Source organism: Podarcis pityusensis, assembly GCF_964106645.2.
Source record: "Podarcis pityusensis genome assembly, chromosome: 2".
Classification (NCBI taxonomy): domain Eukaryota; kingdom Metazoa; phylum Chordata; class Lepidosauria; order Squamata; family Lacertidae; genus Podarcis; species Podarcis pityusensis.
The window spans coordinates 91,174,233-91,201,863 of record NC_138029.1 but is presented as its reverse complement, the minus strand read 5'-3'; the positions used below and the strand labels follow the sequence as shown (position 1 = coordinate 91,201,863).

The following is a 27,631-nucleotide window of genomic DNA, read 5'->3' as shown; positions in this document are numbered from 1 at the left end:
TGAAGCTTTGCTTCCTCAACGTCGAAAATAGTCCTCTGTGCGAGCACATATGAACCGTGGCGCCCGTGTCAATTATGAACGAGTTCCCAACATCTGGCGTGGTTCCTTTCGCCATCATAGCCTTTGCAGGTTTCACCTGGCACTTGGTACGGCTTTTGCCTGACGCCTCAGGCTTCGTAGAGCTGCTCTTTGCTCCTCTTGACTGGCGCGGCTTCTTACAGTTTCGCTGTAGATGCCCAGTCTGTCCACAATTGTACAGCACTCAATGCTACTCCATGCTTCCTAGTAGCATCATCAGTGGGGAGATTTGAACTCTGTTCTTCCCTCCCCCTGTCAGCAACACCCATTGCACCTTGATCAGGAACACCAACAGTTCCTACAGCCACAGTTCCTGCACTCTCCCCTCTGGGGTCAAAGCTCTTCTCAGCTTTCGTTGAGCTCTTAGGAACTTAGCCAGCATCATCTTGGCTCACCCCTTCTGGGGTAGTTATTCATCCAGACCATGATGAATAACTGTCTCTGGTCAGGGGTGATGAGTTAGGCAAGTCTCCCCCCTTTCTTGACATCCATTTTGAATCCAAGCCTCCAGCTCACACTGTCAAACAAACTGTAAAATCCAACAGTTGTTTTTTTCTTTCTCACGGAGGCAAAACTGCAAGTTGTTTACGCCCTTTGCACCTGGCAGCTAAACTCAGGCTGCTATTGACAGTCCCTTCCAAGGGCACGTGAACTTGTAGCCAAAACATTCTCTGGTTTTGTTTCGCTTTCCCAGGCTGACACTCACAGTCCAGCCCCTTTGCCAGTAACTTTCCGTTACTTAGCAACAATGCATTTCAATAGGACAGTTTATCAACCACAAGAATTTGTGGAATGCAGGTCTCTTCTCCCGGAGCTGTATTTTTCCAAGACGCAGCTCCCCGTGAAGCAGTGAATTAATCGAACTGCGTTCACACTTTTAGCCCGAAATGCAGCATACCTTGAACTTTGTTGCTCTGGAAAACACCTCTTCTTTCCACCAGCTGTCTGTGGAGCCTCTGGCTTCTTTCAGACGCTTCTCTTCTCCCTTGGAGCAGAGGAGGACAATCCACCAGCCTCTCATGCAGATGTCCGATGAATCGTAACCATCCGAAGGCTGCCATATGTCAGTATCATCAGCCCACAGGCAGAGGTACCTGGCCTCCCCCGAGGCAATTGAGCGAGATACTGGATGTTTACCGTCCGTCTGCGACCTCCGGCAGGCTAGGTAAACAAACCGGCGATCCTCCTCAAACGTGAGCAGGACACACCCTCCTCCTTCCTCCCTCCCTGCATTCCTTCCCAGGGAGGGGAAGAAGAGACAGACAGGAGTCCTTTCTACATGTTTTATTCCTGTCATTCAACAGTACATGGAAATGTGACTGTTCCCTTCAGACTCCATCAGAAGAGTCTCACACTCCTCCCCTGTACTTCCAGTACAGGTCATATAACACACTGAGCTAACATCCGGTGCTCAGTACAGAGAATAGGCTCCACCTTTTCTCCAACAGTACATCTGCACTGTTTTGCATTCCAGCCATCTGGAGCTGGCTTTTGCCTTGGTGCTTTTTCCCAACACTTTCTTGGGGAGAGCATTCCACAGACAGAAAAGGCCCATTCTCATGTTGCCACCCTCCGGTTCTCTCAAGGATTTTAATAACACAAACGTTCTGGTTTATATTTGTTCTGCTTTTATTGTGCTATTCTTTTGTTTGTTTGTTTGTTTGTTCTATCTGCAATTATTTTAACCAAATAAAGCACAAACATGCATTAAAACCAGCATTTAAAAATATATAATTTTAAAAACTCGATTAAAACACCCCACCCACATGAAAAGGCCATAGATAATTAAAAGTCAAAGGGATGTTTTTGCCTGGCGCCTAAAGATACGTAATGATGGCACCAGGTAAGAGCCTTCCATAAGCAGGGAGATACATCAAAGAGAGTGGCATTGCAAAGGAGCAGATGAGATTTAGAGCTTTCGCAAAGGAAAAGGGAACATTAAATGCAACTTGTTGCTGTGGCATCAAAGCAAAACTGTTGCAATGGGTGGCCTGGCATTCGCTGGTGAGGATTAGCTTTGCATAATTGATATCATATGAGGGATAGAGTAGGGTAGGCCCCCCCCCGGCCCCACCACCCACGTGTTGGAAAGATCTGAAGCAAGGGACATGTTGTGTATGTGTATGTAGGACCCTGCAGGACCAGGATTCAAAAATGCTTGGGGAGTTGATATAGAAGGTCCTCCCCATCGCCTGTCCCATTCCCCCACACTTTCAGATTTTGTATTGATAGCGAGGGTCAGCAGGAATGAGAGCAGTGAATACAGGCTTGCTCTCTCCTTCATGTGAGGGTAAATCACACGAGCGAATAAGCTGCTTGAATACGGAAGGGCTGTGCGATGTCTGTACTACAGATGCACTGTACTTCTGCCAGCTTGCTCCCTCTACACGTCCATAGACACACACAAATATATTTCCTGTTAAAGGGGCGGGGGGCGAGGAGAGAGAAAAGGCTGCACTGCTTTCAAGGGCAGACTGGCACCTCCGTGTATAATCTTTGACATGCAGAAGAATTTCTGCCAGGTCTGAGGAAATGGATTTTGGAGCCTGGAAAAATTCCTTGGGGGTGGGGGAGAGGGACAATGACAGGGCCGATTATGAAGTCGGCATTCCACGGTATCCATTTCTCTAGAATATTTCCTTTTAGGACAACTTCATTTTTGGCGCCACCAGTGCATTTTTCCCCTTCTTTAAATACAGAGTCACACTGGATCATTTTCTGAAGATTAAAGGCAGGAATTTGTTACGTTTTTGAGCACAATTATCGGAGTATTTGTGCCATGTAAACTTAGAAGTGTTCTTTGTTCTTCACCTTTTTAAAAGACCAACATTACGTTTGAATTAATTTTTATAGGCCCTTTTCTCAATGGGCCTGCCCTCTCATGAATGAACAGCAGAGCAAGATTGCAGCAAAGATCTACAAAGTATAGCAGCAAAGATGTGGAAACTAGGACCACATTCTCAAAATAACTCTTAGGTTTTTCTGGGTACAGAGCGCCTATAAAAATGAGCTTGGCTATCAAGTCACTAGTGTATTGCAATCTCATGAATGCTTAGTTTATGTTTCCTTGTTTATCTTGCAGCAAAACAAATTCTTCAACAACCAGAACTAAGACAGCACTGTGTTTCTTTATCTTAACCTCCTACCAAGATAATATAGCTTTAAATGTGTCATTTATCATCACATACTTTAAGCAAGTATCTTATCACAGTGAAAGATGGCTGCTCAGTTCCTTTCTAAGTATAAATGCGCTTTGGACACTTGGCTGGCTTACGGTCTTGATCTATCCAATTAATCTTTACATTTTAGAACCAGAAATGAGAACATGGGTATGAGAACATCTAGGAAAAGTGCTGGCCATTGTTTAGAGAGCACCAACCACCATTCTTAATGCCATTCCTCTTCTGGAATAATCCCTGTTCTTTGCCATTATCATAACTGAGTTGTTCCTTGTTGGTTGACCCATCCTAGCTGCTTCTCATTCTACAGAGCTGTGATCACTGGTTTGCCAAGGTTAACACGTTCATGTGGTTACAGAGCTTAATATGATACAGGGCTTAGTCTCTGGGATCTATTTTCAATTCTTGAAACGAGCTGTGTTGTTTTAATAATAGCAAATGAAGAGCACCTTCCCTTTCCTAGCCCTTGCCCACATATTTTGGAAGAGATGTTCAAATCGCAAAGCATGACTTCCAAGAAAATCTGGGCCTCTGCGCCCATAACTATGTGAAGACATATGGCATGAGCAGAATTAAACCTTAACACAAGCTACTCACTTTAAGCCTCTGCATTCTGTATATCTGTGTTTCCTTTTCTGCACATTCCATCTGGCAAAGTCTATAGAACAGTAGCATAGGAAGCTGCCTTATACTGAATCAGACCATTGGCCCACCTAACACGGGATTATCGACTGACGTCACTTCTCTGTGATTTTAGGCAGCGGTTTCTATCTGGAAATGCCAGGGATTGAACCTGGGACCTTCAAATGCAGAGCTAAGCTACGGAATGCTATGCTGGAGTATAGTCCATCGCTTTCCATTTGTGACATGTAAACATCTGCCTTGTAGTCAGTGGAATTCTAACAAATATTTCAATCTAGTTAATATATGGCCCTAATGGAACAAAATTTTATCCCCTGTCACACATCGAAATTCATGACAGAACAGCACCCAGCCGGGGTTTGCACCCAGCCGGGGAGATAAGCACCGGCTTACGCACGAGCAACCCCTAGAACCATTACAGTATATAACCCAAGGTACCACTGTATATGCAAAAGTCACCTCCATGCTGTATGGAGAAGCTCATTCAGGCGCTGATTCAAGTGTGGTACAGGGATCCGAAAATCAACAGTGATTGTTCGAAACTAGCAAACTTCATGCCAAACCGTGTTCAACTGCTGCTTAAAAATAGCGGAGGTCATATCTGTTACTAATGTACGTATATGTGAGATGTATATGTGAGTTTTGTACAATAAACTACATTGTTTGTTTCAATTAATTTGCACAAGGGTGTAGGTCAAGAAAAGGCATGTATGGTGGTTCAGTCTGAGGATATATCCAGAACACCATCTGCTCTGGTTTTGTGGCATGAATTTTGGTTGCTGTAGCCTCAGAAAGTATGGAGGAATATGATCTTTTTAATGTTGGCTCCATTCTTTGCTCTTCATGGAACCATCATGCATCAAAGAAATGGGGATTGCCTGGCCTCATGCTCATTTTCTTATCCATTGAGTTTATGCTGCTTGAACTGTTACACTTGTATACCACCCTGGAATCAGCAATGAAAATAACAGCATCTTCTTTGTTTTTCAGGTGTCCATCAGCCAGCAACCATCAGGAAGAGGTGTGCCATGTTTAAGATGCAGAGGGATGTGCAGTGGCTTTGAGCCACATTCTTGGAGGTAGTGCCTTTAATACTTGATTCTGCTTTTCCGCTTTGGTTGTTGTTCATGTTCTGACTTGTCTTCTGATTTTGTGCAGCTGTGAACAGACTAAATGCCATTTGTGCTTTGCAGTGGATAGAAAGACCTGCACCCAATAAGATCAATAATGGTTTTGTTACTGATTTTCATTGTGATTTTACAGTTAAATTAACATGGAGGTTGCCATAGATACAGAAAAAGATGCAAAGCACTTTTCCCCCAAGTACTCAAAAGCAGCCTGGCTTTCATTTCACAAGCACTCAAGAGAGTTTTGCATACACTCAGTAATTCTTGCAACAACGTTGAAAGGTAGTCCAGCACTGTTCTCTTCCTATATAGATGATGGAGTTAAGGATGTTAGAAAGCAGTCGCTCCTCCACATGCAGCTGCTGGGTGACCTTCAGCTAGTCACACTTCTCTGAAGTCTCTTAGCCTCACTCACCTCACAGAGTGTTCGTTGTGGGGGAAGAAGGGAAAGGAGATTGTTAGCCGCTTTGAGACTCCTTAGGGTAGTGATAAAGCGGGATATGAAATCCAAACTCTTCTTCTTCTTCTAGAAGCAAGCCTGCTTAGAAAGCCATCTTTTGCGGGAAGAAAATATTTATTGACCTTTAGTAAGCCATTGCTAGCACCAAATTAAAACTCAACTGAGTAGACTGTTCAAATATTGCTCAGCTGTTAAAATGAGTTACACCAAAGTTCCTTCAGTTTTTCAGACGTGTAGGATTCAGAGTCTCAACTGGTTAATCTTGAGCTTGCTGCTTTTGTTCCCCATCAAAAGGTCAGCCTATATAATTGTGTCCCTGACTCTTTTGGCCCTTCCATTCCAGTCAAAGGACACCATTCTTTCAGTGGTGATGTCATCTTTTTAAAATGCCACATTCCTTGAAGTCTCCACTCTCGAGGGAACAGTTTGGAAAGACTCAAGTGACCCGTTTGAATGCAAATAGTCAAGGCTTTTTGATATATCTGCCCGGCCAGCGTTCGCATAAGCTATCAGGCATGTAGTGAATCTGGTCTGTTTTGGTTTTGGTGGGAAAACATTTTCAGACCAGTGATCCAAGACACACATAAAAATGCAGCAGCCCTTCCTGCCTGCTTTTTAATCTTACTCAGTCGCAGATAGGCTTTCTCCCACAATTAGGACATCTTTTTGCGGCAGGCTGGCAATGAAAACATTGCTCAAATCTGGACCCACTTTATGATTCCTCCATCTGTGCGTTGTACTTCTTTCTTGTTTATGCAAAAAAAAATTGCTGGATTTCTCTCCTCCTTCCCCATTTTTTTATATTATTATTGCGCCATAGATATTCATGTCTTGAACTCACACTTCCAGTTCACCACTAACGCAAAGAGCTGGGAGAGTATTCCTTCTCCTCACATCAAAGATATGCAGGGACTTTTATTTACCATATTTACTCAAATCTAATGCTCATCTTTTTTGGCCCAATTATGTTGCAAAAATTAAGGTGCACATTAGATTCCAGGGCGCATTTACATTCGCCAGGAAATCCTTTATTTATTTCAAGGTTCTGAAAACTGAGGTGCGCATTAGATTCGACGGCGCATTAGACTTAAGTAAATATGGTATTTATTTTGGTCCTCTTTTAAGTACTGTCAACCACATTCCACTCTTCTGGGTGGGGAGCAATCTGATTATTCTGTACTGCAGCCAGTGCAAGTAGATAAATAGATACCGCTGTGGCTGGAAGGTAAACGGCATTTCCATGCGCTCTGGTTTGTGTCACGGTGTTCCACTGCACCAGAAGCAGTTTAGTCATGCTGGCCACATGACCCAGAAAGCTGTCTGTGGACAAACGCCGGCTCCCTTGGCCTGAAAGCGAGATGAGCACTGCAACCCCATAGTCACCTTTGACTGTACTTAACCGTCCAGGGGTCTTTCACCTTTACCTTTTAGTACGATAGAGCATCATAATACAGAGAGGTTTTCAAGATGCTAGTCTTCTCTGGCTTTTTTCCCTTTAGCATCTACTCAGACTTCCTTGAGTATAGCTTCCTCCAAATTCTGCTCTGTGCAAGAAATCATAGAAAATTCAGTGCCAAATATTTGCATTACCTACAAGTGATATATCATTGAAAAAAGATGAATTTCGTTTCATCAAAAATCTTTTTTTTTTTTTTTTACCATGTGTACTACTTTTGAGATGTGGTTTCAGAAAAGCTTTTAAAAGGAGTGATCTGGATTAGAGCTGTTGGGATATTGGTTCCATTTGCTACAAGCAATAGTGCCAATATATCATCCTACCCACACAAAAACACATGCTCTGCTTCCCTTACATTAGGGCTACTGTGAAGCCAGGAAACACTTTTTAAGAACCATGATGGTGTTACCTGCTGTTAATGCAATGGTCTGCAAATATATAAAATCTGAAAGAATATAGTCTCTGGCTTATGATCTGCAAAGCAAAGGAATATAAAATTTTAAGACAGCTTGGATCCAAGTTCCCATGCCAAGTATGCTATAAATCTGCTGCTGTCTGGGTTGCATCTTTTCTTCCCAAACGCTTTAGCTACTTGGGAATAATCATAGTATTGTGACTAGGGCAGAGTGGGAGAACACATGCACAAGGTTCCCAGGGGTCAGTCCCTGGCATTTCCAGTGATCCATTCCACCCTTTGACCCAAGCGTTTCCAAGGCAATCTATTAAAATACACAGATCAATATACAAAGCCAGAAATCTATACAACCAATACATGAAATCACTCTCTAACCAATAGGCTTGCAAAGAACCCAGCCTGAGACCACTTCCAGTCAGGTTAGAGATCCCTGGCCTAGATCCTATAATATTTGCAGTGCTGTATTCTGTAATATCTGGTCCTGTAATCTGTTAGCCAAGCTTCAAAATGATTGCCACCAGTATGACAGGCTGTGCATTAAATGACATCTCAATATTTAGGTCTGTGCATTTCTAGAGACATTGTTGAGAGAGAAGAGCCCAACTCCTCAAGCAGATTGATTTTAGTGAGGTTCAGTAAGTTGGGTGGTGGCGAAGCATCAGCACTTCTTTCCACTGCTACTTGCCAGGATGACAATGGGACAAGGTAAGGTGGCAATGTGGACATGGAAGCTCCAGCGGCACCTGCATCATGCCACCACAGATCTGGAGCTTCTCTAAGCTTATCACCCTTTCACCCTCCATATCCCTACCTTGGCAAATAACAGCACCACCAGCCCTGTTCATTCTTTTCACGTACTGCTCTGCTAAGGTCAGAACTGGAGACAACGATTTCCAGGGAGAGGTGCCTGCAGATAGGGATATCTATGCTTTTAAACCGTCTGCCTCACACTCTTTGCCTTTTTAAAGAACCTATTTAGGACAAAGAATGACTTTTGTAGACTGGAATTTGTAGAAAGACATTGAAATAGTTTCTCAGTTCTCTGCAGTGGTTCCCCCTCACCCAAGCCTCCGCATGCTTTTTATAATTTAAAATTCTTTCTTTTTTTCATAAATGACATGTAACCACACTGACTTAATGCTCCTTGGGGAGTAGAAGAGATCAGGGATCCTAAAAAGAAAGCATTTGCCCTTACGCTGTAATCCTAGTACTCCTTCTGAATTGAACTTTGGCAAGGCCGGTTGAAAACAGACATTCTTCTGTGGCATCAGCCAATTGGAGAAGAGCAACCACATGACTGGTTTTTATGTGCACAACAGGGGGAAGAGGGCAAGATGCCAAAGTAATTATACTTGACTTACCATCCAGCATCCTTTTATGCTGCATGTGGATTTATGCACTGTAATACCTTTCCCTACATCTGCGAGAGACTGGCTTCCAGATCTAATTATTTCAACACAGTTTAATAAACCCTGTTCTCCTTATTTGCTATCAAGATGGGGGCTATTTAGCAAACTATTAAGTATATTCCATTCACTTTCCTCCTACTGGGCACAGCAATGTCATTTTTTGTTTGGCTCTGGAAAGGCTCTTGAAATTATTTTCTGAAAATTACTCTTTTATCACTGCCGAAAATCTATTTGTGTGTTCACTGTCTGTTTTGTTTGAAATCTGAGCTGGGTTCATATTTTTATTGTGGTTCCACACAAAGCATAGCCTTTGAAGAATCTCTTCAAATGGACTCCATCCTGGAACATTGCATCTAACTCATTAGTGGATAATTGTGGACATTAACTGTAAATGTTCCTCTAGAGGCTAGAATGACCTTGGTTTGTATAATTCCAAAGGGAGAAATGGATGCTTATAAAAACTAGGTGGCAGGGCTGGACCAATACTTTTTGGTGCCTCAGGAAACCCCCCCAAATGATGCCTCCCCCACCAGGGAATAAGGGGAGAGTGAAGAACTACATCATGAACAAGTACAGAATAAAGACTGATGTCAAGATCTGCTGCCCCTGTTGATCCTTCTGTCTCACCTTGCCTCATGGGTGGGGCAGTCCTGCTAAGAGGAGATAATGGATGAAAATTCAACACCGCCTTTCCACTTGCAGAGCAGTTCTTGATACAACAAATGTGTCCAGTAGCATAAGAGGTGACATTTGCTGATTTTACACCTCCCCATCTCATGCAACTCCCTGCAGTTCAATAATTTCCCTCAATTAGTGTGTATTTTGCATACATATAGATTTGAAAGCATTTCTGTTGCGTTGCCCTTAAATCTCTTTTCACCCTTACTTTAAGATCTCGAGTATCTGATTGAATATATGTTTATGTGTGTTCACTCACCCTTCCTATCACTTTGCATTCCAGCTGCTTCCATTGCCCAGAGCTCCCTAGTAAATGAGGGGATTGCTTAAACTTCAAGGAACCAAAGGGAGCACTTGGGTGCAATTGTGTCAACGGCCCACCATGCTTCTCTATTCCATAGGAAGACTCGGGCCTCAGAATTGCCAGCACTGGCTATTGGCAAATCCCCCAGAGCTTTCAGAATCCCTTAGACCCCATAGGTCTCTGGGGTTGGACTCCCAACCCTACAGCAGTAGATTGGTACTGCTTTACCAGGGTATTAAGAATAAGAATATTTTAGAGAAGAGAAGGAAATAAAACAAAGACTTTGAATACAATGCCAGAAGTGTAGAAAGAGGATATGTGTGTTATTGTACTACAAGCGCTCCTGTCTTATTTTTATGTCAAGGCAACTGAGAGATTCTAGCTGAACTGCCTCACTGTAAAGAGGAAAGCACACACAATGCATCTTGTGGAGCTGGTGCCCCAAACTGCATTCCCATATCAAGGTTCTCCTTTCTCCACAATGTGTAGTGTTGCTAGCCTTGTGACCTCACTGTGCAACCTCACTGACTATGGCATATTGCTCAGCCGCTTCCAGTGTCAGCCAATGATAAGGAGCAGAGAAACCTATTTATGTGACCACATCACTGTGAGGGATCAGAAATGCTGCTATCGCAGAGACGGGAACTAACTTAAAATGGAGGAGGTCTGTTGGTGGCAGACCCGTGACATGATTTTAAAATATGTGATTCGTTGCCCAGATTATGTAGCGCTATGCCACAGAGCATACCCTCGACAGAGCTTCAAGTCCCTGGCATGTGTATTTGTATGCTTAGACGTATTGTAGATGACTGTTTTATATTGTGGGGATGGTGGTTTGCCTCTGTTTTAGAATCAGCCGTGTACTGTGAATGCAAACATGTTGCTGTTTTTTTATTTCTTATGTCCCAATATTTCATCTCACAAGAGCCCAGAGCAGCTAAGAACAAATATACAGCCTTTAAAGCAAAGTTAAGGCATGGTACAAAGCACAGCAGGCCTTTAATTATAGAAATGCATGTACAAAAGCAAGTGAGTTAATTTTTTATTAAAAAGTATTTCTAAGCCACTTCATGCTTTCAAAGATTCTAAGCTGCATACAGTGGACCAACGGTACAAGGCCCAGTCACATAGATCAAGGGAAGTCTGTGATGTTGTTCTTATTGTGCCCCAAAGGCCTGTTGGATAAGAGTTCTATCCAATAGGGCCAGTTGCCATGTGAATACTCCCAAATATAACCCTGCTCCCAAATATAACAATTTCCATGCTTTATAGTCTTAAGAAACTGGGGCAAGGGGAAATAGCACAGAGACTCAAGAGGCCTATAGATATCACAACAGGATGTATTGATGGGGGTCTTTGTTTGACATAACCTACACTGACTAAACATTCAAGTCTGTATGTTTTGATCTTACCTCATCCTAGGATGTGTTGCAGTGATACACTAATGACAAACCCATTCATGCCATAGAGCTCTGAACCACCCTCATTCTCCCATTGTAGTCTTCCAGTAAAGGAGGAGAAATGTTTAAGAGCAGGGTAACAATACTATTATATTTCCCTGAATTAGTAATTTACAGCTTAATCTTATCAATTTGCAGCCAAGACTCTCGTATGCTCTGTTTCACCCACCCCATCTTATAAACTGAAATTTCCACAATCTTTTTATTTTTATTTTATTTTATTTTATTTAGTCTTGACTTCAAAGAATCTTACGCCCATATTTCCTGTGCAACTCTGCAATAAGCTATTTTACATATATCAGATGCCTTTAAACCTAGCTGCCAAGACAATGCACTCAAAAACGACTTTGCTGCTTGAATCCAAATCCCTTGAAATCATATGTTTAGCTTTGGAATCAAGGCAGTGGAAAAAATTGTGAATGTATTCTTATATAAAATATTAGAAAATAATGCACCTTGCGTGATAACACTGGGTTTGTACATGGATATTGAAGTCTCGGGTGTTCTTTTCCAATTTGGAAGAAAGGAGGGATATAAATGCATTAAATAAACAAAGCAGTGAGACTCATGTCCTCATCTCTCAGGTGATTCTTTTCAAAATTGTGTAACTGACTAGCTGCATTCACAGCAGCTTAGAAGTAACACTTGGTCATTGTGCCCTGAGGCTGATTCTCCAGGGTCTCTGCAGTGTGGGTTTTTACAGTTTTATATTCCACACCATGGCAAATTCCATTAGTCTGCAGCTTACAAATTGAGTTCTTGCCAACAAAGGTCTTTTGTCCTACGCCATGATCCATTTCAATATTTAACCTTCAGTGTTTTTGAAAGTTCATTACTGAGCCTCCAAAAGAGCACATGCCTGTTTGGGGTTCAGCTTATATCAAAGGGTGACCTCATTTTGTCTCCCACAGGAAAATATGCAAGTCATGTAAATGCAGCCAGGAAGATCACAGTCTGAGCTCCGATGCAGAAGATGATCGGAAAATTGGCCGCTTGCTCTCCGATTCGAAATACTCTTCGCTAACTGCCCGGGTGAAAGGAGGTGATGGTGTTCGCATCTATAAAAGGAACCGTATGATTATCACTAATCCTATCGTGTCTCGGAAAGATCCAACATTTAACACTATTACATACGAATGGGCTCCACCTGGACTGACTCAGAAGCTGGTAAGATCACTCACCTAATTGTATGTAAGGACTACTTGAAATTTTCCAAAACACACAGGGTTTCAATAGCTGCTAAAGGATTTAGCATCTCCACTGTGTGTCCCTTTCCCCCGACCCTGAACCCCCTTTCTCACATCTTCTTAACTTACTGATTTTATATCCTGCCTTTCTCTCAGTGCAGCACACAAGGTGGGTTTGCCACCTACATTAAAACAGATACACCTGAAAACACACCATGCAGGTAACCCTATTAAAACAGCACTGAAAATGCTTAAAACCATTTAAAAAAACACACATGCACACAGTGCAATACCCACCCTCAGGAGACCCTGCCACAACAGTCAGTCAGTGGCCAAAGGCTGTCAGAACAAAAAAGTATTTGCCTGTCAGTGAAAGGAAAGTAAGAGAGGAGGTCAGCCTAGCCTTCTGTGGGAGTTCCATTATCTGGGAGAAGCCACCTAGAAGGCACTCTCTCATTTTCTCACCCAATATGCCTGTGAAGGTGGTGGGACTGAGAGAAAGGCCTCCCTAGAAGATCTCAAAACCCAGACAGGTTCATATAAGGAGATATGGTCCTTCAGATAGCCAGGACCCAAACCATATAGGGTTTTGTAGGTCATAACCAAGACTTTTGAAGCAGCTGCTGTGAGAAACTTAAAGACAGATGAATTTTGAATCAAGACCTGCAGATCCTTGTCTTGGACTGTTTTTAATCATGGTTAATACATGGAACTAGAAGCTCAGATCTAGTATCAATCTATGGTGTTTCAAAATCTCCTGCATAGAGGACGAGTTGCAGTGATATCTCACCCTAAGCAATTTATTTTTATTGCCTCCTGGGACCATTTCTGCTGTTGTAAAGGAGGGAAAACTTGAGAAAGCACCAAATAGTTATTTTTTTTACCAGAAAGATATCTCTGCTACTTGTTTCTTGATTAGTAAATAATGTTGAGGCAGCACATTCGCTCGAAATGTTTCGTGCTGAAAAATCTAGTAGGAAGGAATGGCTCTTTTTTGGCTACGTATGTTGTGCATTCGGGGGCGGGGGGATCTGAAGAATGGTGTGCTTTTCCTCTTTATATATGGCATGAGACCTTTGAATTTTCCCTCCCGAATTAATCTGCTGAACAACATGGAATTTAGTACTGTATTAATTTCGAAGCCCATGTGATTAATATGTGATGTTTGGTAGGGTGTAAGATACAAGAGGAGGAGTTTTCCCCTTCAGTGGTCTAGTTTTCAAGAAGTTGGGAGTAAATACTAAGAGCTGAATTCAACTTACTCGGTGCTCCTGCTGACACAGTGGGGCATTCTCCCCTCTCCTCCTGCACATGCCCCACACTAGCTCTGGAAGGTCAGAAGACCCCACAAAATAGCACCTTGGAGGAGGAGGAGAGGGATCGCCCTTCACCTTGCAGATCACCCAAACCCCACGTTTGTTGCCCTCCTTAAGCCCCACTGCACTGCCACTGCTGTGGGAAGCCAGAAAATGTAGGCTATTTTCTCCAGTAGCAGTAGGAGATTGGATGGTGGATAAAGAGGAGAAATATTTTCTCCCCTTCATTCCCCATCCCTATGCCAGTGGAGGCAACGACAGGAGAAGCACAGGACAGGTTGAAAAGTCCACACCAACTGATCCGATCCTGCCCACCTGCCCAGCTCCGTCCACCTCCATTTTACCTCTTTCTCACCAGCTTTGGCAGCTCGTTTGCTCACCTGTTCAGGCAAACCTTCCTCCACTTACAGCTCAGCCAAACCACGGCAGAGACAGCTCACAGAGGAACAGGCCAGGCTGTCCGATCACTCACTTGCCTGACTGCACTGCCCACCTGCTGTCCAGTAGGTGGCCACATGAACCGCAGCTTGATGACAGCTTTACAGTTTTATGATATAGTAAGATACATAACATTTATCTATTTATTGCATTTATATCTCACCGTTTCCTCCAAGGAGCTCAGTGTGGTGTAGATTGTTCTTCCCCCTCCTCATTTAATCCCCACAAAAATCCTGTCATGTAGGCTCGGTTGAGAGGCCCAAGCTCAGCCAGTAAGCTTCATGGCGAAGTGGGAATTTGAACCCTGGACTCCTAGGTTCTGGTCTGACACTCTAACCACTGCATACATAACAGAGTAGTCGTTTATCAATCTTTACACCTAGAAGCTTATAAGACATTAGTTGTTTTCTCCGCTAAACCATTCATATAAATGGCCTGGACTTCCAAGGCCAGATGTTTTCACCATGGCCCAGTATGTTGTCTATCCTTGACTAGCATGAAGAGATGGAGATGCTCAAGAACAGACAGAGGGCAATAAGAAGAGCCTTATGTAAGCAAGTATCCTAGAGTTGCCTTGGGTGACCTTCTAAAGTTACAGTTCACCTCAAACCTCCCTGTTTGTAAAAGTTCTTTGTCACATGAAAGGAATGAAACTGGAATTCTTGGGAAACCTGTCAATCTCCTGCAGCATGCCTCAGTCCCAAAATATATCTGTTGCTCTTGAAAAGAGGGCAAGACACACGGACAAAGTGGTCTGGGATTGGCCCAGTCCTCTTGGTAACTAATACGGTGCTCTGGGACTGACTGTGTAATGTGTAAGATGGTTCAGTGGATAATGACAGCTGAGGTAGGTAGCCCAAGAATCTAGAATAATAAATCACAAATGTCCCCCACCTGGCAGTAGTCAGTAGCTGCTTACTCATTGCATATTATGAGAATCTTATTTGGGGTAATTGGTGGCTAGTTCTGTGAGGTGGAAAGTAAAAGATTATTTTCCCAAATACTGCAAATGTGAACCTGTTGTTCAGGTTCTGCCTGTAGGCTTCCTATGGGCACCTGGTTGGCAACTGTGAGAACGGAGTGCTTGGCTAGATGAGCCTTTGGGCTGGTCTAGCAGGGCTGCTCTTATGTTCTAAAACACCTTCAATTTTGACACAACCCTCGGTTTCCAAATGCACAAACAGTTTACGTTTCTCTGTAGCACAGTTGGATGGACTGAGAGAGTTTGGGATAAGAATTCTACTTTGAAGGTTTGTAATATGGATTGCTACAACACTGGCATGCATCCTCAGATATGGGTATGAATTTATATATGTTTCTAAAAATGAACAAGAGCAAGTCTTGCATTCTTCAACATTTCGATGGATCAAAGGCACAGAGTCACTACTTCACTACTTCTCTTCCCTTAAAATTTCATAGATTTGCTTCAGGTGGTCATTAGGCATGTTTGCACATGGTCATTTCGAACCCGATCTCCAGTCCTTCCTCAAGTGGGGGGCAGTGGCCAAGACATAGGATTGGAACTAATGCTAGTTCTCCTCAGAGTAGACCCACTAAAGTTAACGGACATAGCTGACAGGTACATTAATTTTACTCTAAGTAAAACTCAGTTGGCTGCCACTCTTAGGGCTGTATTCAACAGCACTAAGGCAGAAGTTCTGTTAGCTGCAAGGATTTTTCTTGTGCAGTGGAACCTTCTCCCCCTCTCCTCCCCCCATGCACCCCCTAAATGTGTAATGTGGGTTCCCCCAGCCCTCCAGAGCAGATTTGGAGCTGGCCCAGGGCATGTACAGGAAGAGGAGGAGACGGAAAGTCCCATTAAGGTAGGAATTCTTCCAAAGGCTTCCACTAGCACAGCAATTTAGTTGAATACAGCACTGAAGTTTTCTTCGTGTCAATAGGAACAAGTTTTAATTACCGTACTTACTTGAGTTGACGAAGTTATTTAAGCCCTCAATAAAGTTTCTGTGACCACAATAAATACCTTTGTTATTCTCCTTCTATATATAGGCACGTGAAGCTCAGGAATTTGATATCCTATCATTGTGAAAACAAGTAGTGCCCTTTAACTCGAGTACATTTATTTAATGCTTACAGTTTACATGTTTTGTTTAGAGTTTTATCTGTGTTTTGGTTGCATTTTCCTGTGATCCTTAAAGTTTTGGGTTCTTGTTGACTGTTTAGATGTTTTTAGTTTCCATAGGAGGGAATAACTTTTGACACACAGAGAGAATCGGTCTCATTTATTCATTCAAGTGCTCTACTCTATCCCTCATGCATAGCGATGAAACCTTTCATATCCAGCACTTCTGAAAGATGTCATGTAACCCACAGTACATTCATAAGGAATGTGCCAGATCTAGCCCCCAGCTGCATTTAAAGCACTATAGCACCACTTGAAGCAGTCATGGATTCCCCCAAATAACCCTGTAAAGTTTTCACTTCCCTCACCATTCCCCTTAAAGAACTACAGTTCCCTGGGGAAAACGAATGATTGTCAAATCACTCTGAGAATGGTAGCTCTGTAGGGGGAATAGGGTCTCCCCACCAACTCTCAGCACCCTTAACAAATTACACTTTCCTTTAAAGAATGACTCTTTAAAGTGGCATAATACTGTTTTAAAGCTATTGTGCAGATGGGACCATATTGTTTGCAACTTGGAAACACAAATACTACAATTGAACCATCGGTGGCTTTGATAGCATCATCTTCTGCAGCATCTGACTGGAGCCTAACAAGTTCCAAAATCCGGTCCAGCATTCCTTTCCATGCCCAGTATTTGGACTTGGCTGACTTGATACAATTGTGAGAACACATGAAAATACATTCAAGATATCTGGAACAGGTTTAGCCAGCAAGATTTGATTTAGCTGCGTGCCGTGATATCTACACTTTAAATAAAAATACTTTTTTCTTCACCTTCAAACTGACTTAGGTTGATTTCTAAGCTGTTTCCCAGAACTCTGTTCTACATGCCAAGAGGGATTTGGAAGCAAAAGTGATACGAATCAACAGCTTAAGAGGCAGAGTACACCAAAAATAAGGACATTTCCTCAATGTAAGGTGATGGATTAAACTCTGGGTGGCCAATTTGGTGCCCTCCTGGTCCTGCAGGGCTGGGAAAGGGAAATAACCTCTGTGAAACAGGCTGCAGACTCCACCTTCAATTTCCTCTGCCCCCCCCCCTTTTGTGGTCTACAGCACCCATTATCCCTGGCCATGCTGAGGGTAAAAAGGAAATTAGTTCATAAAATAACTGAAGGACCTATCTCCTAAAATAGTGAAAATAATTTTCCTTTCATGATCTTCTCCCCACCAGCCCAATATGGTAAAAGCAAGTTTCGGCATATGCTTCTGCAATTGCTTCTCAGTTATGAGAAGATTGTGTTGTGCTGCTGGTTTAGCAGATGTATGGCGGCATTCTGTCTGAGAGGAAGAAGACGCCCATGATAACCCTCAGTGAGGCATGCTGGGTAGCCATTCCCAATTTGGAAGCATTTGCATCCATGTCTGTATGGACAGTTTGTCCAAACAGGGGTAAAGGCCACGAGTTGCCCAAATGTGGATTGGAATGACTGCTGTCGCACCTAATCGATCACTGGTTACAGCATTTCCTTTCTGGGAAGGAAGGAAGGAAGGACTGCTTGTGTGGTGTTCACCTTGTTCACTGTGCCCTCTAGTTGCTTTAGGGTTTACTTTCATCAACCTCAGCCAGCGTAGCCAATGGTGGAATTGTAATCCCAAACAACTAGAAGGGCACCAGTCGGATGGGGAAGGCTGGCATGGACAATGTTGAGCTAGTTGACCGTCTGACTTGGGATGAAGCAGCTTTCTTTTTAAAATAAAAAACTAACATAGATAACGGTTAACATTTTAAGGCTCATCCAGACATGCATTTGTGCTGCATTTAATTCACTTTAAAGCTCCCTGTGAATTTATTTCCACAGGCCTGGTTTTATGCAATGAAATGGACCTGCCTTTCTTTTGTGTGCCAGTTGATAGCTGTGCTATACGAACATTGTACTTAATCAGTCACAAGAGGCAGATTTTGCTTGTGTAACTGCATTGGGCATATTGTTTAAACATTTGGGGAACAGATCTTCTATTGCAAAGCACTAGTGGGTTATGTTGCATGTTTCAAACAAGCAATACTTTAGCCTGCTGAGGTGTTTAATATACACCCTAACAGTTGTGCTGTTCATTAGGCAAGTGCTGACCAAGGTGGAAATTAATTGAACTCTCCTGAAAGCTGGTCTCTAAAAAAAAACCAGTCAATGGCCAACTTGGCTGCCTATGAACAAGTCACGCTATAAGAGGGAAAAGGTCCCTGTCAGATAATCTCTCTCTCTTTCTAAGCTCTGTTCCATAAAGAGATTAACTGCACTGAAAGTTCTCTGCATCCTTTTTGTAAATGTTAATCTTGAATGAGACCAGCCTTTCGTCTCCAGCTATGAATTAAAAGCCAGTGGCTAACTTGATTACCGGTACTTACACATTGCTTTATGTTAGATTCGAAACACGGGTCTCCAAATAAAGTGCAGACTTTTCTCATCCCCCCCCCCCCATAGCATTGGACTGTGTGCTTGAGTAATAAAATGAGTTGGCTACTGGCCACTGAACTTGGTGGCCACCCCTTGCCACCAGCTCTCCTGTTTGGCACTCAAAAAAGCAGTAGAGATTGCGGGGGGGGGGCAGTGTTCGAAGGTGTAAAGTCAGCAAAGTACTGATTTATAAATTAGCTTACTTAGGTTAACTAATGGCTTTACAGAAGGGAAAATGGAAGACCTTCCAGACTGTATACAACCCTGCAAAAATTTTCTTTTTGTCCCCCCCCCCCCAGCACTAAATTAGAATCATTAACATCTCGCCCAAGTGCTGTTTGTGTGCTACATGTGGGTTTATAAGGCATTGCAGCTGGTGGTTAACTGTTAACAAGCTTGCCTTTCCATGGCTTTTAGCCAGCTAAATTTTGGCAACCACTTGAATGTAATCTTTCATAAATAGGAAGCATGTCTCCAGGCACATACTTAATATTTGCTAGACACTAGGGATGCCAAAAAGGTTAAGGGAGATTGAAGTTTTGGACTTGTGCCTTTGGTTTTTGTGACACCTGATGTGTGCTGGGGCTCTTTCTTAATCTGTTGTGTTTCTGGGATGTCAATCAAACTTAGGCTGGAGTGGGGCAGAGATGGGGCATCTGTGTCCTACCCTATCTGGCAGGAGCAAGGTATGTTGTCACCAGGCCAAAAGCAGTGAAAAGGAAACCCTGACTGATAGATAGATAGATAGATAGATAGATAGATAGATAGATAGATATTGCATATCTATTCTGAGTGGTTCAAGACTAGGCCCAATCCTCCTTACAAGTAATCATCCCAAAATCCTCAGGGGGCCTGTTGTGATGACTTTACGAGACACCTTAAAAGATAAAGTTGCTCATATATTTGCTTAGACCTTGATGCCTCATTTGCAGCAGTGTCTGAGAATGTTAACAGTATCATCTGGTTTGATTTTATGGGGTGGGTTACAGTTTCTGTGGTCCAAGGATGTAGACAAGACTTGTGTTCAGGCATTCAGCTGAATACAAATGTTCATATGAGTCACACCCCAATGTCTCTGCCCACTCAGTTCCTGACCTTCCCCATGTCTGCAGGCTGATTATATTCATGTTTGCTTCATAGTCACCCCATGTGAGTAGAAATCCTGATAAGGCATAACTGTGCCCCAGTGACCTCTCAGTTGGACCACTGTAATATGTTATACATGGAGCTGCCTTTTGAAGTTAGTCTAGAAGCTTCAGTCCTTTGTCAGAGTAAAACTGCTGGAATTTTGACATGTACAGCATAGTTGTATATTTTGCAAGTGTTCAAAATTTTGTGAACCTGTTTTTTTATCCTCCAGTTGTCTTGTGTGTTTTGTTTTTGGCAATTTAATTGTATAAAACCAGCAATTTTGCTGAAGAACAGTATATAAATACTTGGGGAAATGCTTCAAAAAATATTTGAAAATGTGAAAAGCCTTTGACATGATACAGCAAGGATGGAGAACCTATGGCCTTCTGAATGTTGTTGGGCTTTGACTCCCATCAGCCCCAGCCAGCATTGCCAAAGGCTCAGGAAAAGCAGGACTTGTGAGTCAACAACACCTGGGAGGCTGCACATTTCCCTCCCCTGTGATACAGTATCTCTGCTGCATGCTCTGTGCATGGGTATTGCATCATGAAAGGATGCTCTTGACTTGACTAAACCTGACATACAGTTTGGCTGCACAAGACTCACATAAGGTGGCTGTGGTGTGGAACCACTGGGAAAGTCCTTACTGGTTGTCAGTGCTGCCATTTGGGATGCAAGTCGTAGCAGATGACACAGGTGGTGTTGGTGGCATTGTTTGCCTGACCTCTCAGCTTTGGGAGTGGTAAGGTGGGGGAGCCAATGTGGTGCTCCTGCCAGCACATTTGCCCACCACTGCCCTCCCCACGCCCTTGCCCCTCGTACTCTCCCAGTAAGCAGCAGTGACTCTGCAGCCTCCCAACCCCACCTTTGCTACTGAATACAAGGGAGAAACCCCAAATATCTGAGTCATCGGCTGTATTGCATGGAGAGTAGCTTCCCTAGGAAAATGGTGGACAAAGTCACAGAGATGGACAGCCTTTGGCATTTTTGTTCCTTCTGGCGTCTATATGCCACTTGATGTATTCACAGGTGGAGATGAATCAGGATACAGGGGGGAGGTTCAAAAAGTATCTACATGGTGCTTAGAGAATAATTTGCACCTAAATATTAGCAAGACAAAGCAGATGGTGTTGGACTTTCAGAGGAAGAGAGGGGAACTAGCCCCATTGTATATCGGGACGTTGTGTGGAGAGAGTCTCTTCCTTTAAATTTCTGGGAGTTTACCTTAGTGAAGACCTCACTTGGAAAAACAATATAACTCAGGTGGTTAGGAAGGCCCAACAGAGACTCCATTTTCTCAGGGCCTTGTGAAAGAACAATGTTAAACAACAATTGATGACCTCCTTCTACTGGTCCACAATAGAAAGTGTCCTCTCTTATTGTATCACAGTGTGGTACATTGGCTTGACAGCCACAGACAGAAGGTCTTTACAGAGGGTGGTGAACACAGCACATGATATCATGGGCTGTCCCCTGAGCCCGCTAGGTGACATTGCAAGGGATCGTTGCCTTAAGAGAGCGAGAAAAATTCTCAGGGACGATTCATACCCCGGCCAGCCCCTCTTTAATATTCTACCCTCGGGCAGGAGATATAGAAGTATAATCAGTCGTTGTTGTTGTTTAGTCGTTTAGTCGTGTCCGACTCTTCGTGACCCCATGGACCAGAGCACGCCAGGCACGCCTGTCTTCCACTGCCTCCCGCAGTTTGGTCAGACTCATGTTTGTGGCTTCGAGAACACCATCCAACCATCTCGTCCTCTGTCGTCCCCTTCTCCTTGTGCCCTCCATCTTTCCCAACATCAGGGTCTTTTCCAGGGAGTCTTCTCTTCTCATGAGGTGGCCAAATTATTCGAGCCTTAGCTTCACGATCTGTCCTTCCAGTGAGCACTCAGGGCTGATTTCCTTAAGAATGGGTGTGTTTGATCTTCTTGCAGTCCATGGGACTCTCAAGAGTCTCCTCCAGCACCATAATTCAAAAGCATCAATTCTTCGGCGATCAGCCTTCTTTATGGTCCAGCTCTCACTTCCATACATCACTACTGGGAAAACCATGGCTTTAACTATACGGACCTTTGTTGGCAAGGTGATGTCTCTGCTTTTTAAGTTGCTGTCTAGGTTTGCCATCGCCTTTCTCCCAAGAAGCAGACGTCTTTTAATTTCGTGACTGCTGTCACCATCTGCAGTGAGCCCAAGAAAGTAAAATCTCTCACTGCCTCCATTTCTTCCCCTTCTATTTGCCAGGAGGTGATGGGCCCAGTGGCCATGATCTTCGTTTTTTTGATGTTGAGCTTCAGACCATATTTTGCACTCTCCTTTTTCACCCTCATTAAACGGTTCTTTAATTCCTCTTCACTTTCTGCCATCAAGGTTGTGTCATCTGCATATCTGAGGTTGTTGATATTTCTTCCGGCGATCGTAATTCCGGCTTGGGATTCATCCAGCCCAGCCTTTCGCATGATGAATTCTGCAAAAAAGTTAAATAAGCAGGGAGACAATATACAGCCTTGCCGTACTCCTTTCCCAATTTTGAACCAATCAGTTGTCCCATATCCAGTTCTAACTGTAGCTTCTTGTCCCACATAGAGATTTCTCAGGAGCCAGATGAGGTAATCAGGCACTCCCATTTCTTTAAGAACTTGCCATAGTTTGCTGTGGTTGACACAGTCAAAGGCTTTTGCATAGTCAATGAAGCAGAAGTAGATGTCTTTCTAGAACTCTCTAGCTTTCTCCATAATCCAGCGCATGTTTGCAATTTGGTCTCTGGTTCCTCTGCCCCTTCGAAATCCAGCTTGCACTTCTGGGAGTTCTCGGTCCACATACTGCTTGAGCCTTCCTTGTAGAATTTTAAGCATAACCTTGCTAGCGTGTGAAATGAGTGCAATTGTGCGGTAGTTGGAGCATTCTTTGGCACTGCCCTTCTTTGGGATTGGGATGTAGACTGATCTTCTCCAATCCTCTGGCCACTGCTGAGTTTTCCAAATTTGCTGGCATATTGAGTGTAGCACCTTAACAGCATCATCTTTTAAAATTTTAAATAGTTAAGCTGGAATATCATCACTTCCACTGGCCTTGTTATTAGCAGTGTTTTCTAAGGCCCATTTGACTTCACTCTCCAGGATGTCTGGCTCAAGGTCAGTAACCACACTACCTGGGGTATACAAGACATCCATTTCTTTCTGGTATAGTTCCTCTGTGTATTCTTGCCACTTCTTCTTGATGTCTTCTGCTTCTGTTAGGTCCTTTCCACTTTTGTCTTTTATTATGGTAATCTTTGTACGAAATGTTCCTTTCATATGTCCAATTTTCTTGAACAGATCTCTGGTTTTTCCCATTCTATTGTTTTCCTCTATTTCTTTGCATTGCTCGTTTAAGAAGGCCTTCTTGTCTCTCCTTGCTATTTTTTGGAAATCTGCATTCAATTTCCTGTATCTTTCACTATCTCCCTCGCATTTTGCTTGCCTTCTCTCCCCCGCTATTTGTAAGGCCTTGTTGGACAGCCACTTTGCTTTCTTGCATTTCCTTTTCATTGGGATGGTTTTAGTTGCTGCCTCCTGTATAATGTTACGAGCCTCCATCCATAGTTCTTCAGGCACTCTGTCCACCAAATCTAAATCCTTAAACCTGTTCCTCACTTCCACTGTGTATTCATAAGGGATTTGACTTAGATTGTATCTTACCGGCCCAGTGGTTTTTCCAACTTTCTTCAGTTTAAGCTTGAATTTTGCTATAAGAAGCTGATGATCTGAGCCACAGTCAGCTCCAGGTCTTGTTTTTGCTGACTGTATAGAGCTTCTCCATCTTTGGCTGCAGAGAATATAATCAATCTGATTTCGATGCTGCCCATCTGGTGATGTCCACGTGTAGAGTCGTCTCTTGTGTTGTTGGAAAAGAGTGTTTGTGATGACCAGCTTGTTCTCTTGGCAGAACTCTATTAGCCTTTGCCCTGCTTCGTTTTGAACTCCAAGGCCAAACTTGCCAGTTGTTCCTTTTATCTCTTGACTCCCTACTTTAGCATTCCAATCCCCTATAATGAGAAGAACATCCTTCTTTGGTGTCATTTCTATAAGGTGTTGTAAGTCTTCATAGAATTGGTCAATTTCAGTTTCTTCAGCACCAGTGGTTGGTGCATAAACTTGGATTACTGTGATGTTAAAAGGTCTGCCTTGGATTCGTATCGAGATCATTCTATCATTTTTGAGATTGCATCCCAGTACAGCTTTTGCCACTCTTTTGTTGACTATGAGGGCCACTTCATTTCTTTTACGGGATTCTTGCCCACAGTAGTAGATATGATGGTCATCCGAACTGAATTCGCCCATTCCTGTCCATTTTAGTTCACTGATGCCCAGGATGTCAATATTTATTCTTGCCATCTCATTTTTGACCACATCCAACTTACCCAGGTTCATGGTTCTTACATTCCAGGTTCCTATGCAATATTTTTCTTTACAGCATTGGACTTTCCTTCCTTCCAACAGGCTAAAAAACAGTTTCTATCTGTGGGCTGTTAGGCTGCTGAATGGAAAATAATATAGTGCAACTGACTTTGGGGTTTGGTGTGTTGTGCGACAAGCGCACAAAGTGCAATGAGACTGAGTGTTTGTTGGGGGGGGAAGGCTCAGTTAATTTCATTGTACACAGGTTGTACATTTACAATAAAGGTATCATTATTATCTTGTCTCTCTCTTTTTCTTCCACGTAAATCAGGCTACCCAGTACATGGAACTGATTTCGAAAGAAATGCAGCCAGTGGCTGGTACAGAAGGTGCTTATTATCGTCGCAGGAGGTTGATGAGACAGCTTCCTATTTATGACCAGGATCCTTCCCACTGCCGGGGCCTTTCAGAGAGTGAAATAAAGTTGATGGAGGACTTCGTGAAGAAATACAAAGATGGCGTTCTTGGCGTCGGGGAAGTTGCACTGCCAGGTCATGGAGGAACTGCCAAAGATGATGGGAAACAACCTGATAAAGGCATTCCTGCAAGTAAAGAAGTTGTTTCTACCAATGGAACCCTGGGTGATGTGCCTAAAGGGCAGGAATTGGTAAATATGCAAAGGCTTCCCTGGAGGCATATAATCGGGATACATAGTGCATGGAGTTGCATAGGAAGGAATGGAGCATATTTCTGTGTTTGGCCAAATGTGGTTTAATGAAAGAAAACAATCTGTCTGCCAGAAGTGCTTAAAACAACTTAAGTGTATTTTTCGGTATAGACTCCCCAGTAATCTTGGAAATCTTAGTCCTTGAGTTCACGAGGCCGTCATGCTCACAAACTTACTAATTTCGGAGCTTCTTCTGAAAGACCTTTGTAACAAACTGGTGGCAATGTCTTTTTGTAAAATATTTTTATTTTCCAAGGATTTTTTAAAATGACGACACTTTTGCATTCAATTATACACCAAATTCATTGTGTTTGACTTCCTCCCCCCTTCCTAATTCAATCATTCATCATCTTGCATATAATTATTTTTCCTTTGTAATTTTCAAATCTTAATTATAAATATGTTGTCCATATTTAACACATCGTAAATGTTACAACAACCCTGCTAATGTTTTAACATATTTACAGTGTTCTTTAACATATTCTATAAATTTTACCCAATCTTGTAAGAATTTCTTCTCATCTTGTTGCCTGATCCTCATGGTAAGCTTTGCCATTTCGGCATATTCTATCACAGGCAGAGGCAAACTCGGCCCTCCAGGTGTTTTGGGACTACAACTCCCATCATCCCTAGCTAACAGGACCAGTGGTCAGGGATGGTGGGAGTTGTAGTCCCAAAACAGCTGGAAGGCCGAGTTTGCCTATGCCTGCTCTATCATCTTGATTATCCATTCTTCCAAACTGGTGGCAATGCCATGGATGTGTGAATTGGGAGAGCTGGTAAGTTGAATAAGTGGAGAGAGGTGGGGGAGAGAGACAGATTGAGGAATGGGTTGGGCAGAAGTGGTTTGAGGACTGCCAAAAGGTGGGCTTGGGGAGTGGGATTTACAGGTATGAGCTCCTTTTTTTCTTTCTTTCTTGCCCAATGCTCTGTAGCAGCAGTGAAACATACATACAGTGGTACCTCTGGTTACATACGCTTCAGGTTACATATGCTTTAGGTTACAGACTCCGCTAACCCAGAAATAGTGCTTCAGGTTAAGAACTTTGCTTCAGGATAAGAACAGAAATTGTGCTCCAGTGGCAGCAGGAGGCCCCATTAGCTAAAGTGGTGCTTCAGGTTAAGAACAGTTTCAGGTTAAGAACTGACCTCCGGAACGAATTAAGTATTTAACCCGAGGTACCACTGTATTGGCTCTGAAAGGTCCCCATATCTGATAGTCCCTGCTCAAATTTTTGCTAGAGCAAGGGTAGGTGGGGGATTGTAGAGGGCAAGCTATCAAAAGGGGGAATATTACAAACAGTGAAAACCCTTTGCAAGTTCATTGCTAGACCACGTTGCAGTGAGTCAGTCTGGGAAAGATTTTTGTTACCCATTCTAGGGGGAAAAATACACACCACCCTTCCTATCTTAAGGCTAAGACTTCCGCTTAAAGGCATTTGTAAAAACCATCTTGGCAAGGGAGGTTTATTTTGACTGCAAGTTCATCCCTCCAAGTAAATACATACCTGTGGTGTTTATTCTCCAGAAGAATTTAATGCTTTATTTTTTTCCTTTGGGCACCAGTGGAAAAGCTAAATTCTTTGAGAAGCAATTACAAAAGCTCCATTTGTGCAGATGTCGTGAGACTGCTAAACTATGGGGCTGCTCTGCAAAATTCCATGGAAGGTTCTGACATTCCAAAAAAATGGAACATTTAAGCTTTTGTTTGGATTGGCAAAATGGAACCTGTGTTAAGGGCTGTGGGTGGGTGGGTGGCTAGATAGATTGTCCTCAGGCTATTCAATCAACAAGTGTTAGGATGTTGATAAAATCTTGTAGAATTTAAAACAAAGTACAGTGCAAAGTGACTGCTTCTCACTTTGGTTTACAACTGCAGGTTCCTGGTGTTCTCTCAAAAAAAGATCTACTTTTTAAAACTTCTTCCCTGTTCAAATTGTTTAGAATACATCTCAATACTTGGCAGTAAGTGTACCATCACACTGCTGAAATCCCTATAATTTTTATCTGATCATCTTGATTTTTTAAAAAATAAATAAATTAGCAATTACACGTCTACTCTATAATTCTCCGGGAAAATTGAATTGTGTGTGATGTGCCAGCACTTTGCTGTGCCAGGCTGCCATTATGAAGCAATAAGTGAGAATCTGCAAAGCCACAAAACATTGTTCACAAACTAGCTTCCTTCAGTACAATAACAACCCTTTTCTATGACACATTGAGTGTGGTCCCTTTGCACGTACAGAGGTTTTGACCCTCCTGTTAAAAAACTTTTTTGCTATACACACTTGCATGTTCCCTACTTCTCTGAGAGATGAGGGGAAACCCAGGGATGGTGATACAAGTTTGGATGGAGTCTTCTAGCATCCTATACAGTATAACATTTGGTGGCATATTTGTAAATAATTAGGTGCAAAATTTCTAATTCTGCATTGGGTTCTCAAAGGAAGAAGCAGTACCCTAAGACTAAATCAGTTTTAGCCATCCCTAACCCAAACACTTTCAGCCCTCTGACTAATTCAAACTTAGCAGTGACAACTGGTTATGGCAATTCTCTTGTCTCCCAACTCTAAGGGAGGTCAAGACCAGGGCCGGATTTAAGTATAAGCTAAACAAGCTATAGCTTAGGGCCCCACCCTCTTGCCCCCACAAAAAATTATGAGTAAAAATTGTAAATTGTGTTTCTAAAGGAACTTTGTTATTGCC

General features: G+C 42.9%; 1 protein-coding gene across 2 annotated transcripts in view; it reads left to right on the top strand.

Moving 5' to 3' along the window:
• The window catches only part of LMCD1 (LIM and cysteine rich domains 1), a 66,070-nt gene that overhangs the window by 23,305 nt on the left and 15,134 nt on the right, over positions 1 to 27,631 (top strand). For both annotated transcript variants that reach the window (XR_013983001.1, XM_080995860.1), the window contains exons 2-4: positions 4,890 to 4,978; positions 12,120 to 12,375; positions 24,530 to 24,865. Coding sequence is in view for 1 of the 2 variants with exons in the window: in XM_080995860.1 (XP_080851986.1) it covers positions 4,890 to 4,978; positions 12,120 to 12,375; positions 24,530 to 24,865 (681 nt within the window). In the remaining variant the exon portion in view is untranslated. The remainder of the gene's footprint in view (positions 1 to 4,889; positions 4,979 to 12,119; positions 12,376 to 24,529; positions 24,866 to 27,631) is intronic.